Source organism: Ipomoea triloba, chromosome 5, assembly GCF_003576645.1.
Source record: "Ipomoea triloba cultivar NCNSP0323 chromosome 5, ASM357664v1".
Taxonomy (NCBI): Eukaryota; Viridiplantae; Streptophyta; class Magnoliopsida; order Solanales; family Convolvulaceae; genus Ipomoea; species Ipomoea triloba.
The window spans coordinates 567,569-580,499 of NC_044920.1; the positions used below are offsets into that span (position 1 = coordinate 567,569).

The 12,931-nt window shown below is 33.7% G+C and overlaps 1 protein-coding gene across 1 annotated transcript; it reads left to right on the forward strand.

The window, feature by feature from the left end:
* Positions 1-9,142: 9,142 nt before the first annotated feature.
* On the forward strand, positions 9,143-12,819 carry LOC116020620 (E3 ubiquitin-protein ligase RNF170-like). The gene is made up of 5 exons (XM_031261090.1): positions 9,143-9,440; positions 10,286-10,485; positions 11,656-11,757; positions 12,217-12,268; positions 12,376-12,819. Exons 1-5 carry the CDS (start codon positions 9,350-9,352, stop codon positions 12,489-12,491), a joined length of 561 nt encoding a protein of 186 aa, XP_031116950.1. The 5' UTR covers positions 9,143-9,349; the 3' UTR covers positions 12,492-12,819.
* Positions 12,820-12,931: the final 112 nt, after the last annotated feature.

Genomic DNA, 12,931 nt, shown 5'->3' on the forward strand with positions numbered 1-12,931 from the left:
AGTGTTCTAAAATAAGTGTATAAATGCAATAGGTAGATAATTTACATTATTGCATCATATTCATTAATTTAATTACTTGTCGGTTAGTTATTGCAAGATCTTGAGGTACACTTATATTTTGATATTCAGTAAGTATAACTATATTAGAAAAAAATTTACATGGGGGTAATGGGATAATCAGTTCAGTAATTGTTGGTTGACCGAGCGTTGTGTTGGAGGAAGAAGATGATATATAGTGAAGATGATATTGCCCTTCACTATATATCACTATATATCATCTTCTTCCTTCAACACGTTGATATTCTCTAGACAAATAACTGTTGGAAAAAAATTAGCATAAAATGCCATTTTACTGGCAATATTGTGGTACAAATATATGTGGGGTCCACTTTCGATTCGGGTCGGGTCAAAGTGGATTCGTGTTCTTCGTAGTTAGACGAAAAGATTGATATATTGTACGCTCAAAACTGATAATGGGTGAATGAGAAATTGGTTCTCAAAGTTGACCCATTTGAGTTAGAAAAATATAGAGAAAAACCTTTCAAGTAACTTTTGTCCCACATTGGTTTGAGAAGTGGTTTGCACCACTACTTATACAAGAGTTTTTCTAAGGCTTATTGAATTGTATAACATAGAGGCTCTCTCTCGCGCGCAGGGAGGGGGGGGGGGGCAAATGAACTTAAAAAGGCTTGACTCGTGCGCCGACACCTGCATGCACGAATGTCGTTCAGAAAATTGTTTGGCCTTGCGGGTTGAATTATGCCAAATTTTCATATTGTTTTTATTAATAGTATAGATTGCACTATACTGAATTAATTCTAGTCGGAATTATGCCAAATTTTCATATTGTTTTTATTAATAGTATAGATTGCACTATACTGAATTAATTCTAGTCTAGAATTTTATTACGAATAGGGAAGAATATATTTTATTAGGAATTCTATTTTAATTTACAATTGTATTAGGGGTAGGAATTGTATTACCATATTTTACAATATTACGCACACCAAAATATTATAGGTCTGTTTTGGGCGGGAAGTTAAAACTGAGGATATTGTTTTTATTAATAGTATAGATTGCATTGCAGAGAAATATATATACTGAATTATTACCATTAGTAATTCTAGTCTAGAATTGTATTACGAATAGGAACGTAGGGAAGAATATATTTTATTAGGAATTATATTTTAATTTACAATTGTATTAGGGATAGGAATTGTATTACCATATTTTACAATATTACGCAAACCATAATATTATAGGTCTGTTTTGGGCGGGAAGTTAAAACTGAGGATATTGTTTTTATTAATAGTATAGAAGTATAGATTATGCACCAGGATTCACCATATATATTATGAACCTTGATCCAAAATTTATATTTATAGTTAATAAATCATATAACTATAAATAAACTAAAAATAAAGTAGTAAAGTACTGTCAATAAGGATGGACAAATTATATCGTGGATCATGGTCCAAAAATAGTTCAGTTTCTTTTAATGAAAAGAAACGGCACCCGTTTTGCGCCGTTTCGCGTAGGTAGCTCTACTTGTATAACATATTCAGTTCCATTTGATATACATTATAGTTAAATTTCAGCACAACTACAGTTTCATTTTGTTCGAACTATAGTCTCATTCGACATTATATATATAATAGGTTTATTACAGTGAGACATGTTATTGAATTTCATTTTATATACACTGTAGTCTGATTACAACACCGTTGAATTATAATTCTAATTCAACTACAGTTTCATTGGACAATATACACCCAAATATGTGAAACTGTTTTTCAGTTTCATTTTATATATACTGTAGTTTCATTACAATACAACTACAGTATCATTTCGATATAACTACAATTTCATTGGACAATATACACTCAAATATGTGAAACTATTACTCAGTTTCATTTTATATGCATTGTAGTTTCATTAAAATACAACTAAAGTATCATTTGAATAATTTCAGTTTCATTGGACAATATACACTCAAATATATGTGAAACTGTTATTCAGTTTCATTTTACATACATTACAGGTTTATTACAACACAACTATAGTATCATTTCGATATAACTACAGTTTCATTAGATAATATACACTCAAATATGTGAAACTGTTATTCAGTTTAATTTTATATACATTGTAGTTTTATTACAACACAACTACAGTATCGATCATTTCGATATAACTACAATTTCATTGGACAATATGCACTCAATATGTGAAACATATTATTCAATTTCATTTTATACATGTTGCAGTTTTATTTCAATACAACTAAAGTATCATTTCAATTAAACTACAGTTGCATTTGATAATATAAACACAACTTGTGAGACAATTTCATTTTAGATACATTATAGTTTCATTTTGTTATGAACACAAAAAATACGGGATTTGTTAAAACTTAACGACAACCGTTTCTTTACTTAAACGGCGCCGTTTTTGAACCATGGCCCATAGTATCACGACTGATAAGGATGAGAATAGTCAGACCCCTTTGTAAGGACCTACATGCTTGACATATATATATATATATATATATATATATATATATATATATATATATATATATATATATATATATATATATATATAAAACTTTTTTTTAATATTAAGTTTGTATATGTTCTATTGTATACCTAATATATATTTATATCGACAATATAACCTCAAGCAAGTATATATAATTACCAAACCCTAACCCTCCACCCCCAAAATTACATTCTAAATTATAATTCAACTATAAACATTGTTGTTAATCCTATTACAAGTATTCTTATATTTTGTTTAATTATTTGTTAATTGTTCTTACTGTTATAATATTTAATGAAGTGTCGCTACTTAATTATATGAGTTGATTGTTAACTATTTATGAGATTATATACGATGGCAAGCAATAATATAGTTTAATTTATTCATAAACAAGTTAACAAGCTAGCATGCTAAAGCCGTGACTAGTTTTATTTTATTTTATGTTTTAATGCTATAATGTTTGCGTTGTGGTGATATAATATAATTATGTATTAGTGTTGTATTATGTACATTTATTAAATTATTTAGAAATATTTATCAAAGTTTTTAAAAATACTTAAGATGTAAGCTTTAAATATGCTCAAAGAATGACTTTGATGCATTTTTAATGGTCTACATATTAAACAGATTTTTAAAAAAGCTTTAAGTCAAGCAGACAAATTGTAGGCTTAGGCTTGAGCCTAACAAAAAACTTACATACAAGTTCAAGCCCAAGCCCAAACCTTAAATATTTGTAAAATGCTCATGCCTAATTTTCTAAACCTTGACTCGATTCGACCTATTTACATCCCTTTAAGCACATAATAATATATTAACAATAAATACATAATATGAGCGTTCTTAGTGACTGGGGGTCGAAGACAAAGAAACGGGTTATTTATACTAAGCATTCTTCTTACGACTAGATCCAATCTCTTGGTTCCTGTAGATAGAGAAAAAGAAAATTTTAACTATTATTCTTTCTGGAATGGATAATTAAAGAAATCCTATTCATTGTAATTTTCTCTAGACTTCAAGAAATAAAAAGCATGAAAAAGGGGCTGGAATGATACTATCCATCTGTTACCCAATTTTTAATTTGTTATACCATGAACTAGTGTTTATATTGCATTGTGAATTCTGATAAAAAAATTATGTGTCTACAATTAACATATTTTGTATATGTAATTAATCATTTTTGTACCTGTAAACAAATTATTTTTTTTTGAAAGCAGAAGCATCGAGATGTATTAATGTAAAAATGCAGAAATAGAGTCGGGCGGGACAGAGTCCCAGTACATTGAATCAAAAAATGAAAAAGCCGAAGTGGCAAGAGAATGAGCAATAACATTTGCTGATCTAGCTACCCAACTAACTTGGCAATGCCCAAAGGTTGATATAGATGCCCTGCATGTAGGGGTGGGCAAAACACGGACAATAGGCGGTTAACCGACCGAACCGCTGAAATTCGGTTAACCGTAACCGAACCGAACTTTTCGGTTCGGTGAACGGTTAATGGAATTTGGAATTTTCGGTTAACGGTTAATTCGGTTCGAAACAGCCGGTTAACCGAATTAACCGAACGGTTAACCGAAAATTAATATATATATATATATATATATATATATATATATATATATATATAACATGAGAAATCCCTAATCCCTAATTTCATTTGAGTTCAGCCGCCCCCAGCCCTCTTTGTTTCTCACTCTCTCGCAATCTCTCATTCTCTCTCAAATCTCAATCATCGCTGACGCCCACCGGCTACCGGCCACCACCCTTAGCCCTCACTGCCTCTCTCGCGCTCTCTCTCTCACCGTCAGAACGCAACTGCCCCTCACTGTCTCTCTCGCACTCTGTATCTCTCACCGCCCCAGTCCGCCACCAGCCCACCGCCATTCGCCAGCAGCCTAGAACCGTGGACCTGCTCCAGCCTCCAGGGATAGAGGCCAGTAGGCCACCGTCCACTGCCTGTCAGCCACCGCCAGCCACCCAAGCCCCTCACTGTCTCTCTCGCACTCAGTCCGCCACCGCCAGTAGGCCACCGTCGACAAGGACACGCACACGAGGTATATATATATTAACAATGTTTTTTAGTTATCATTTCCAGTAATCCAGTGTGCTGTTGTCTCATGCTGTCTGCTGTCAAAATGATCTGTCAAGGTTTAATTTGCAGAATATGCTTGTTAGTCCTTGTTATTAGTTATTACAGTAGCTTATTAGTTATTTGCTTATTTACAGAATTACAGTAGCTTATTAGTTATTACTCCTTGTTATTTGTTAACATTTCACATTTGCAGTATATATATATATATATATATATATATATATATATATCTTAACAATGTTTTTTTAGTGTTAAATACTTAAATATATTTTTTCTTTCTAATAATAAAAATTTATTTTTTTAAGTAGTAATCCAGTGATCCAATGTTTTGTATCTGCTAATTACTTAATTAGCTTATGTTGCATTGATGATTTGAGTATGTATTGATAATTTATGTAGCTTATGTTGCATTGAGAAATTTTATTAATGTTGCTTGTAGATGTCAATGGAAGAAATTTCTCCGTTGTATACGGCTCTTTCGTCAGATGAAGTTGCTATTTCAACAAGTGAGAGTGCAGGTGCAAGTCAAATTTCAAAAAAGAGAAAAGCAACAAAATCTAGGTCAGAAGTTTGGTCTCATTTTAAACAAGTTACTTCATCTTCTGGTGTTACTTCATGTAAATGTGTGCACTGTGGGAAAGAATATGCTTGTGATACAAAGAGAAATGGAACTACATCATTAAAATATCACATGAATGCATGTAAACAAAATCCTAATAATGTTGACAAGTCACAATCTCAAATTGTTGTGCAAAAAAAGGGTAATGAAGGGGAAGGGGCTATTTCAAGTTGGAAATTCGATCAAGAAGCTATTAGAAAGGCTCTAGCAAATATGATTGTGAAGTGTGAACTACCCTTTAGATTTGTGGAGAGTGAAGGTTTGAAGGAATTTGTTCAAGTGGCTTGTCCTATGTTTCACATTCCTTCAAGAAGAACAATCACAAGAGATGTTTATCAACTTTATTTAGATGAGAGGATCAAAGTGAGAAATTTGTTGAAGAGTTCATGTAATAGAGTGTGTTTAACTACGGATACATGGACATCTTTGCAAAGAATTAATTACATGTGTCTCACAACTCACTTTATTGATGATAATTGGAATTTGCATAAGAAAGTCATAAATTTTTGTCAAATTTCAAGTCATAAAGGTGATGCTATTGGTAAATTGATTGAAAAATGCTTGCTTTCTTGGGGGGTTGATAAATTATTCACTATTACGGTTGATAATGCAAGTGCAAATGATGGTGCTATTGGATATTTGCAAAAAAAGTTTGGGAGTAAGCATGGAAATATTTTGAATGGAAAATATATGCATATGAGGTGTGTTGCACATATAGTAAATTTGATTGTGAATGAAGGTTTGAAACTTTTGAATAAGTCGGTTGCTCGTGTTAGAGGGGCGGTGAGATATGTAAGGCAATCTCCATCTAGATTGCAAAAATTTAAAGAGTGTGTTGAAAGTGAGAATATAGAAAGCAAAAGTTTGTTGTGCCTTGATGTTAGTACTCGTTGGAATTCAACATATTTGATGCTAAATTGTGCTCAAAAGTTTGAAAAAGCTTTCTATATGTTTGATTTACAAGATGAGAATTTTAAAGATGATCTTGAATCGGGGGATGGTATACCTATTGAAAGTGATTGGAATGTTGTTAGGGATTTAGTAAAATTCTTGGAACACTTTTATGAGCTTACAAATAGAGTTTCCGGGACTTGTTATGTTACTTCCAATTGCTTGTTTGATGAGATATGTGAAATTGATTGTCTTTTGAGAGAGTGCAAAGCTTCGGATGAGAATGAATTTAGTTTAATGGCAATGAAGATGAAAGATAAATTTCACAAATATTGGGGGAACATTGACAAGTTGAATATGTTGATTTTTGTTGCCATTATTCTTGATCCTAGACACAAGTTTTGCTATGTTGAGTTTGCTTTGAAAGATATGTTTGAGGGTACAAAAGGTGTGGAAATGACAAAGAAGGTTAAAGATGCGGTCTATGAATTGTTTAATGCTTATAAGCCTTCAAATGACAATGTGTCATCTACTTCCACGCCAACATCTAGTTCGATAGGAGAATGCCAAGCTAGGATGAAAAAGCGTATGCAAGAGAAGTTTGTAAGGCACAAACTTCAATCAGGTAATGTTGGGGATCAAATGTCAGAATTGGATAAGTATCTCAATGAAGCTACAGAGCCAGTAAAGGATGATTTTAATATTTTGTTGTGGTGGAAAGTTAATAGCCCTAGATTTCCTTATTTGTCATTGTTGGCTCGAGATGTGCTAGCTATTCCAGTATCCACGGTTGCTTCTGAGTCTACCTTTAGTACCGGAGGACGTGTTCTTGATTCCTTTAGGAGTTCTTTAACTCCTAGAATGGCTCAAGCTCTTGTGTGCTATCAAGATTGGATTCAAAATTCAACAGTTTCATTAGATGTTTTTGAAGAACTTCAAGAGTTAAATGACTTTGAAAGTGTTGAAAATGGTATGTAAATTTTATTTCTTTTCTTTATAAATTTTACTTTCATCGCCCAAATGAAAATTTTAATATATTAATTTTGTTTTTGGTCTTTTATTTTTTAGATTCTTCATGGAATGCAATGGAACCTACCTTGTGAATTGTGAGTAAGGTGTTTATGAAGACTATGGACTATGGACTATGGATATTTAGACTTTGGATTTTGGATTGAAGATTTGAAGTTATGGATGTTTTTGCATTTTGTTTTTATATATTTTGTTATAAATTTACTATGATATGCATTTTATTTTAATTGGATTTATTATTTTAGGTGTTAGTTTTAGAATTTTAAAAATTATGGTTAATCGGTTAACCGACCGATTAACCGAAAAAAGAATTCGGTTCGGTTAATTCGGAAATAGAAATTTCAGTTCGGTTAACGGTTAAAGGGTTTGACAAGTTCGGTTAATTCGGTTTTGGTAATTCGGTTCGGTTAACCGTTCGGTTAACCGAATGCCCACCCCTACCTGCATGCTTCAATGATTAGGCCCGCATATGATCGGTTCGGTGAGTTCGTGGACGTCAACCCCTTCTGAAGTTGCAAGCAATCTGTGAAAAGGAGAACGTTTACCACCTCCCTGCGTCTGAGCCAATCCAGCACTTCCCTACAAGCAGCAGCTTCCGCCATTAACGTTGTGAAACAATCCGGGAGGCCTCCTGCGCATGCCGCTACAAACTCTCCATCGGGTGATAATAAGACAGCTCCAAAAGTAGCTCTCATTGAGTCGGCGTGGTACCCTGCATCGAAGAAGCAGCGCTGCCAGTTTGCCGTCAATGGAGTTACAGCAGCCTCATGACTCTGCTGTGCAATAGGCGGCACATAAGTAATAGGAACCGGGACGTAGCAGTGAACTTCCCTCCATGCGTGCAGAGAAGACGACGCCTGCCACATTACTCTTCTCGGCAGCGGCAGATTTTGATCCCAAACAGACGAGTTTCGCGCCCGCCAGAGGTAGTAAACAAATTAAAGAGACATAACATGATAATTATAGACGCATGGATAATATGATAACTATATATAGATAAACTTTTAACAGTAAATATATAATATGTTAACTACATACACATAAATCAATGGTATAATTTGCCTTTGCTACCCCCGAATAACTAGTTCAAGATATAATTATTGATGCTTCATTGCCCAGGTCCGTTTGACAATGGCCCAATATCTTTGTCCCAATAATGATACTCATACGAATCATTTGCAATTATTATTACATGGATCATGGTACACACAATTATGTGAATCATTAAATAAAAATATTTTTTAATATACTAAAAGTACATTATTTGTGCATGTAAAATACTACTATACGTATATTATTTGAGTACTAAAAAAAGTATATTATTTTATATATTATCAGATAATGTACATTTAATACACAAATAATATACTTTTAGTATATTAAGAATGTACTATATATTCATGATCCACATAATAATTTATTTGTAGATCATGGTTTATACAGTGTTGTGTGAACCATAAAAAGTACATTTTTAATATACTAAAAGTATATTATTTACGTACTGAAGATATATAATACAAAATAATGTACTTTTAATATTTAAATAATATCTTTTCCATAAATACAATATATATTTTTAATATATTAAAAGTGCATTATTAATGTACTGGATGTACATTATTTTATAATATGTAAAATAATATACTTTATGTACACAAATAATATATTATGGAGTATTTATTTATAGACCATGATCCATACAGTAATGATTTATGAACTACACAATAATTTGTCCTATTTAATACCACGGTCCACGTTGCAAAGGTAATCATAATATAAGGGTAATACTTGTGTGAGACTGTTTTACGAGTCTTAATTCTTGAGACAGATAAGATATTTGATTAATAAGTTAAATTTTTGTTTAATAGTTCAGATCTATGACCTCATTAATCAAAGATCTATCTCGTCTCACGGATTGAGATCACTGAGACGGTAAGTTTTGCATACACAATTAAGAAGAGAGGAAAAACAAAAGGAAAAGCTATGAAAATGGAAAACGGAAAGCGCGTGACAACCAGAAACCAGAGACATCAAATCTTACCAGTTAAGTAAATTCATCACTTCCAGAGAAGTAACCGCCTCGTCAACTTCGCTATCCATTCCTTAATCAGCTAATCAATCTGAGAGGGAGACAGCGAGAGTGAGAGAGAGACAGAGACAGAGAGGATCCTCCGATTGCAATGGACTTGCCGCCGGAGAACGAATTTTGTTCAGTGTGCCATGGCAACTTCCACATTCCTTGCCAGGCTAATTGCTCCCACTGGTTTTGCGGTGCGTATTTCTCCCTCTCTCTGTGTGTATGTAGCTTTTACAGAGAAATTAGTATCGCAGCAGTATCTAATTATATAGATTGTGCTAATTGTGGTAGCAGATTTCGGTTTTATTGCTTAGCCAAATTGGGATCGGATTTTAGTAGTAGATGTTATTCCACTGGAGTTGTAGTGTAGAGCTGCCGGAGATGTTAACAGAGGCAGTGCAGGCTAGAAACGCATAAAAACTATGATAGATGCGAGTAGGACATTATTCTCCTTGACTTAACTGATTGTTTATATTATTAGAACTGATTGTTCACTGGATGTTCACATTTAACTATGTTCACTTTGGATGAGCTGAACGCTTAGCGTCCCGTGCCCTATCTTTTGCCATAGTTGGACTCCTAAAAGCTATTCTATAGAAGTCATAACAAGTGTTATTCCACTGGAGAGTTAGATTATGGGTAAATGACTGGAGCTTGTACTAGTCTTAGCTGTAATTTATCACCTGAAAGTTTTCCTACTCCTCATTTGAGTACAGAGGTTTTCTTTGGATTAAATTAGTTTGCTGGAGATGAAGTTGTTGGTGTTCTTGTAGAGGTAAACCTCATAGCTCAGGAGTTATACCGTTCAACTTGTTGGACTTAGAAATCAACATACCTTCAAGTTTGAGCATTGACTACTAGTATGCTGATATATCTGTCATATTGGAGTCAGATTCAGATATACCGTTCTAGCCGTGCAAACATAGCATACATATCTTAAGAAGTTGAAGCAATGCTTTCAGCATTTTGGAGCAGTAGCTATTTAAATTTCAGTCTTATACTTGATAACATTTCACCCATTTTGCTTTTCCCATTACAGGCAATTGTATTCTACAAGTTTGGTATCATGGATCAGCCCTTCAGCCGTGTAAATGTCCATTGTGTCGTCGCCAGATTACTTTGTTGGTTCCTTCTGAAGCTTCATCAAGGCAGCGCCAAAGTCCTGAAGTGTCTGATGTTTTTACAAGAATTGAAACTTATAACCGTTTATTTGGTCAGCACAGCACTGGACTTCTTCAGGTACTTAGTTTGCCCTTGTTGCATTCTCAGTCTAACTCTCAGATTCTTGAACATTTTTGCGAGGTGGTCATGTTCATGTTTGCGTTCAACTATGCAAAACTATGTTCATTGGGCCATTGTGGACACCACATGCTTTAAGCTAACACATTCTCTTTACAAATAAAATAATATAACATGAGTCTCTCACACTGGGAATCACAGTTTGATTTGAGCACTTCTGGCTTTGGGGACTTTAGTTATTTATGCTTGTCCTTTGGTTTATTAATATAGGTCTGAGTGCATGTATGTTATGCATATTTACAATTTTATTTTATTTCTTGTTTTAATCAGTGCCCTCATTTTTGTTTAATTCTCAAGCCTATGTAGTTCAACTTTTCTGTTTCACTTTAAATTGGTAAACAGCATAAGATGTGAGCCATGTAATTCAACATTTATGAAAAGGGGAAGAGAGTCTGGTACTACTGCGGCCACTGAGCCACTGAAGATTTTGTAATAATCTTTGCTTCTGCTTTAGAGCGACATTTACATATTTGGCACTGAGTCTTAGACTTGCTTTTTGTTGCCAAACCCCATTCCAAAATATCCACCTTTGATTAAAATGTGAAACTCCTTAGTCTATACTGCTCCTGTTCACACATGGCCACTGGATTAAAAGCGTGTAATTTCCTTGAACTATTTAAGTGTGGCGTAAAATTCCTTTATCCTTCAAGGAGCACTTTTATTTTGAACCTACTAACCATGACAGTACTTGATCTATGTGTAGAAATCTAATTGACATGTAGGCATTTTGCCTGCATTTTTTTAATGACATTGTGGATACAAGGTTGCGTTACTGTTTTAGATTATTTTTCATATCAATTGTTGCTGAAGGTATAACTGCTAATTTTTTCCCTGAGAAGAGATGCCTTCACTTTTTTCTTCTTATTTGAAGAGGGGGGCTAAGATACTTTAATGTAATAATGGAATGGAATGGAGTTGTGATTATTCTTGATGTTATCCATATTGTTGCAAAATCTTTGAAATGGAAGATCTTTCAAATGTAACTGTAATATATACCTTTCCTTTTTTAAACTTTAGCTACCATAACTATCAATGGTGTTGCCACTTCTAATTATCCACTGAATCAACAAATACAATAAAATGATAATATGCTCCTTTTTTTTTGGTCAGAAATTGCAAGATCTTCCTTTTCTCCTCAGGAGATTGTTGCGAGAGATTACAGACCCTCAAAGATCTCTTCCATTTGTTATCCGGGCACGCGTATATCTGGCTGTAAGTCATTGATGCAAATTATAACTATATATCCAACATTATGTGATTTGTCCTCACTTTCTTTGGCTCTTAGATACAGTCCGCTTTTGTTGTCTTGCCTAACATCTCAAATGTTGTTACTCTTCTTTCTGTTGGACTCTCTGAACATGTAATAGTGAAGCTATTTGGAATAGTTGATATTGGTAGTGGGTCATATTGAAACAATCTAGTACTTGTTTATTTATTTATTAAGAACTAGGAAAATGAGAAATTGTTTGGTTACAAGCCTTACTTTTGAGTTTTGATTGATAGTAGCAGCCACTCTACCAGTGGCACAGAAACTCTGTAACCTGCTGTTGAAGGGAATACTGGTGCCTTTTGACAACCTGACTTACATTAATCCTATAGATAATGGTGCTAAATCGTATTTGAACCCATCCCTTATTTTATATGTAATTTTATGCAATCTTCATTTTGCAGGCTTTTTTAAGCGTACTGTATGTCCTCAGCCCTATTGACATTATTCCAGAAGGTACTAAGCTGGCTCTCTTTTTTTTTTTTTTTTTTTTTTTAATCTATAATCCCGATATTTGCCATGGAGGAATTCCTTTCTTTTTTTAATTAACATTTTTTTGTTAGGATTTCTGGGTATAATTGGCTTCCTGGATGATCTCATTATCGTGTTCATCTGCTTCCTGCATGTTGCTGCACTTTATCGTTCATTACTTGTTTTCCGTCATGGAAGCCCCTCCTGAGTTTCACTCTATTGTGACATCAAATACTCTTGAGGTAGAAGCAGAGACAAAGGAAAACAAAGAAAGAATCATCAATCATCATGTCAAATGAAATTCAGAAGAAAGATGAGGAACACGTACACACGTGCCCTTCTCCCAAGCCTATCATTTAGCATATCACATTCAATGATTGCTTGTGTTCCAATTTTGGATTTGCAGTTGAATTTCAAGAATCAGAAAATATAGGATGTTTGAGCTTTGATGTTTAGCGTTACTTGCGTAGCTCACGTGTTTGTACATATACCTAAACTATTTTCAGAATGGAACTATGTTTCCTCCTTGCCTATCATTTACAATATTCTGTTACTAGTTAAATGCAAAGGCAAAAACTTGTATCACACCGCCTCACGGATCCTTGTTCGTGATACGGGTCGGATGAATATAAAAATACGGAGTATAAT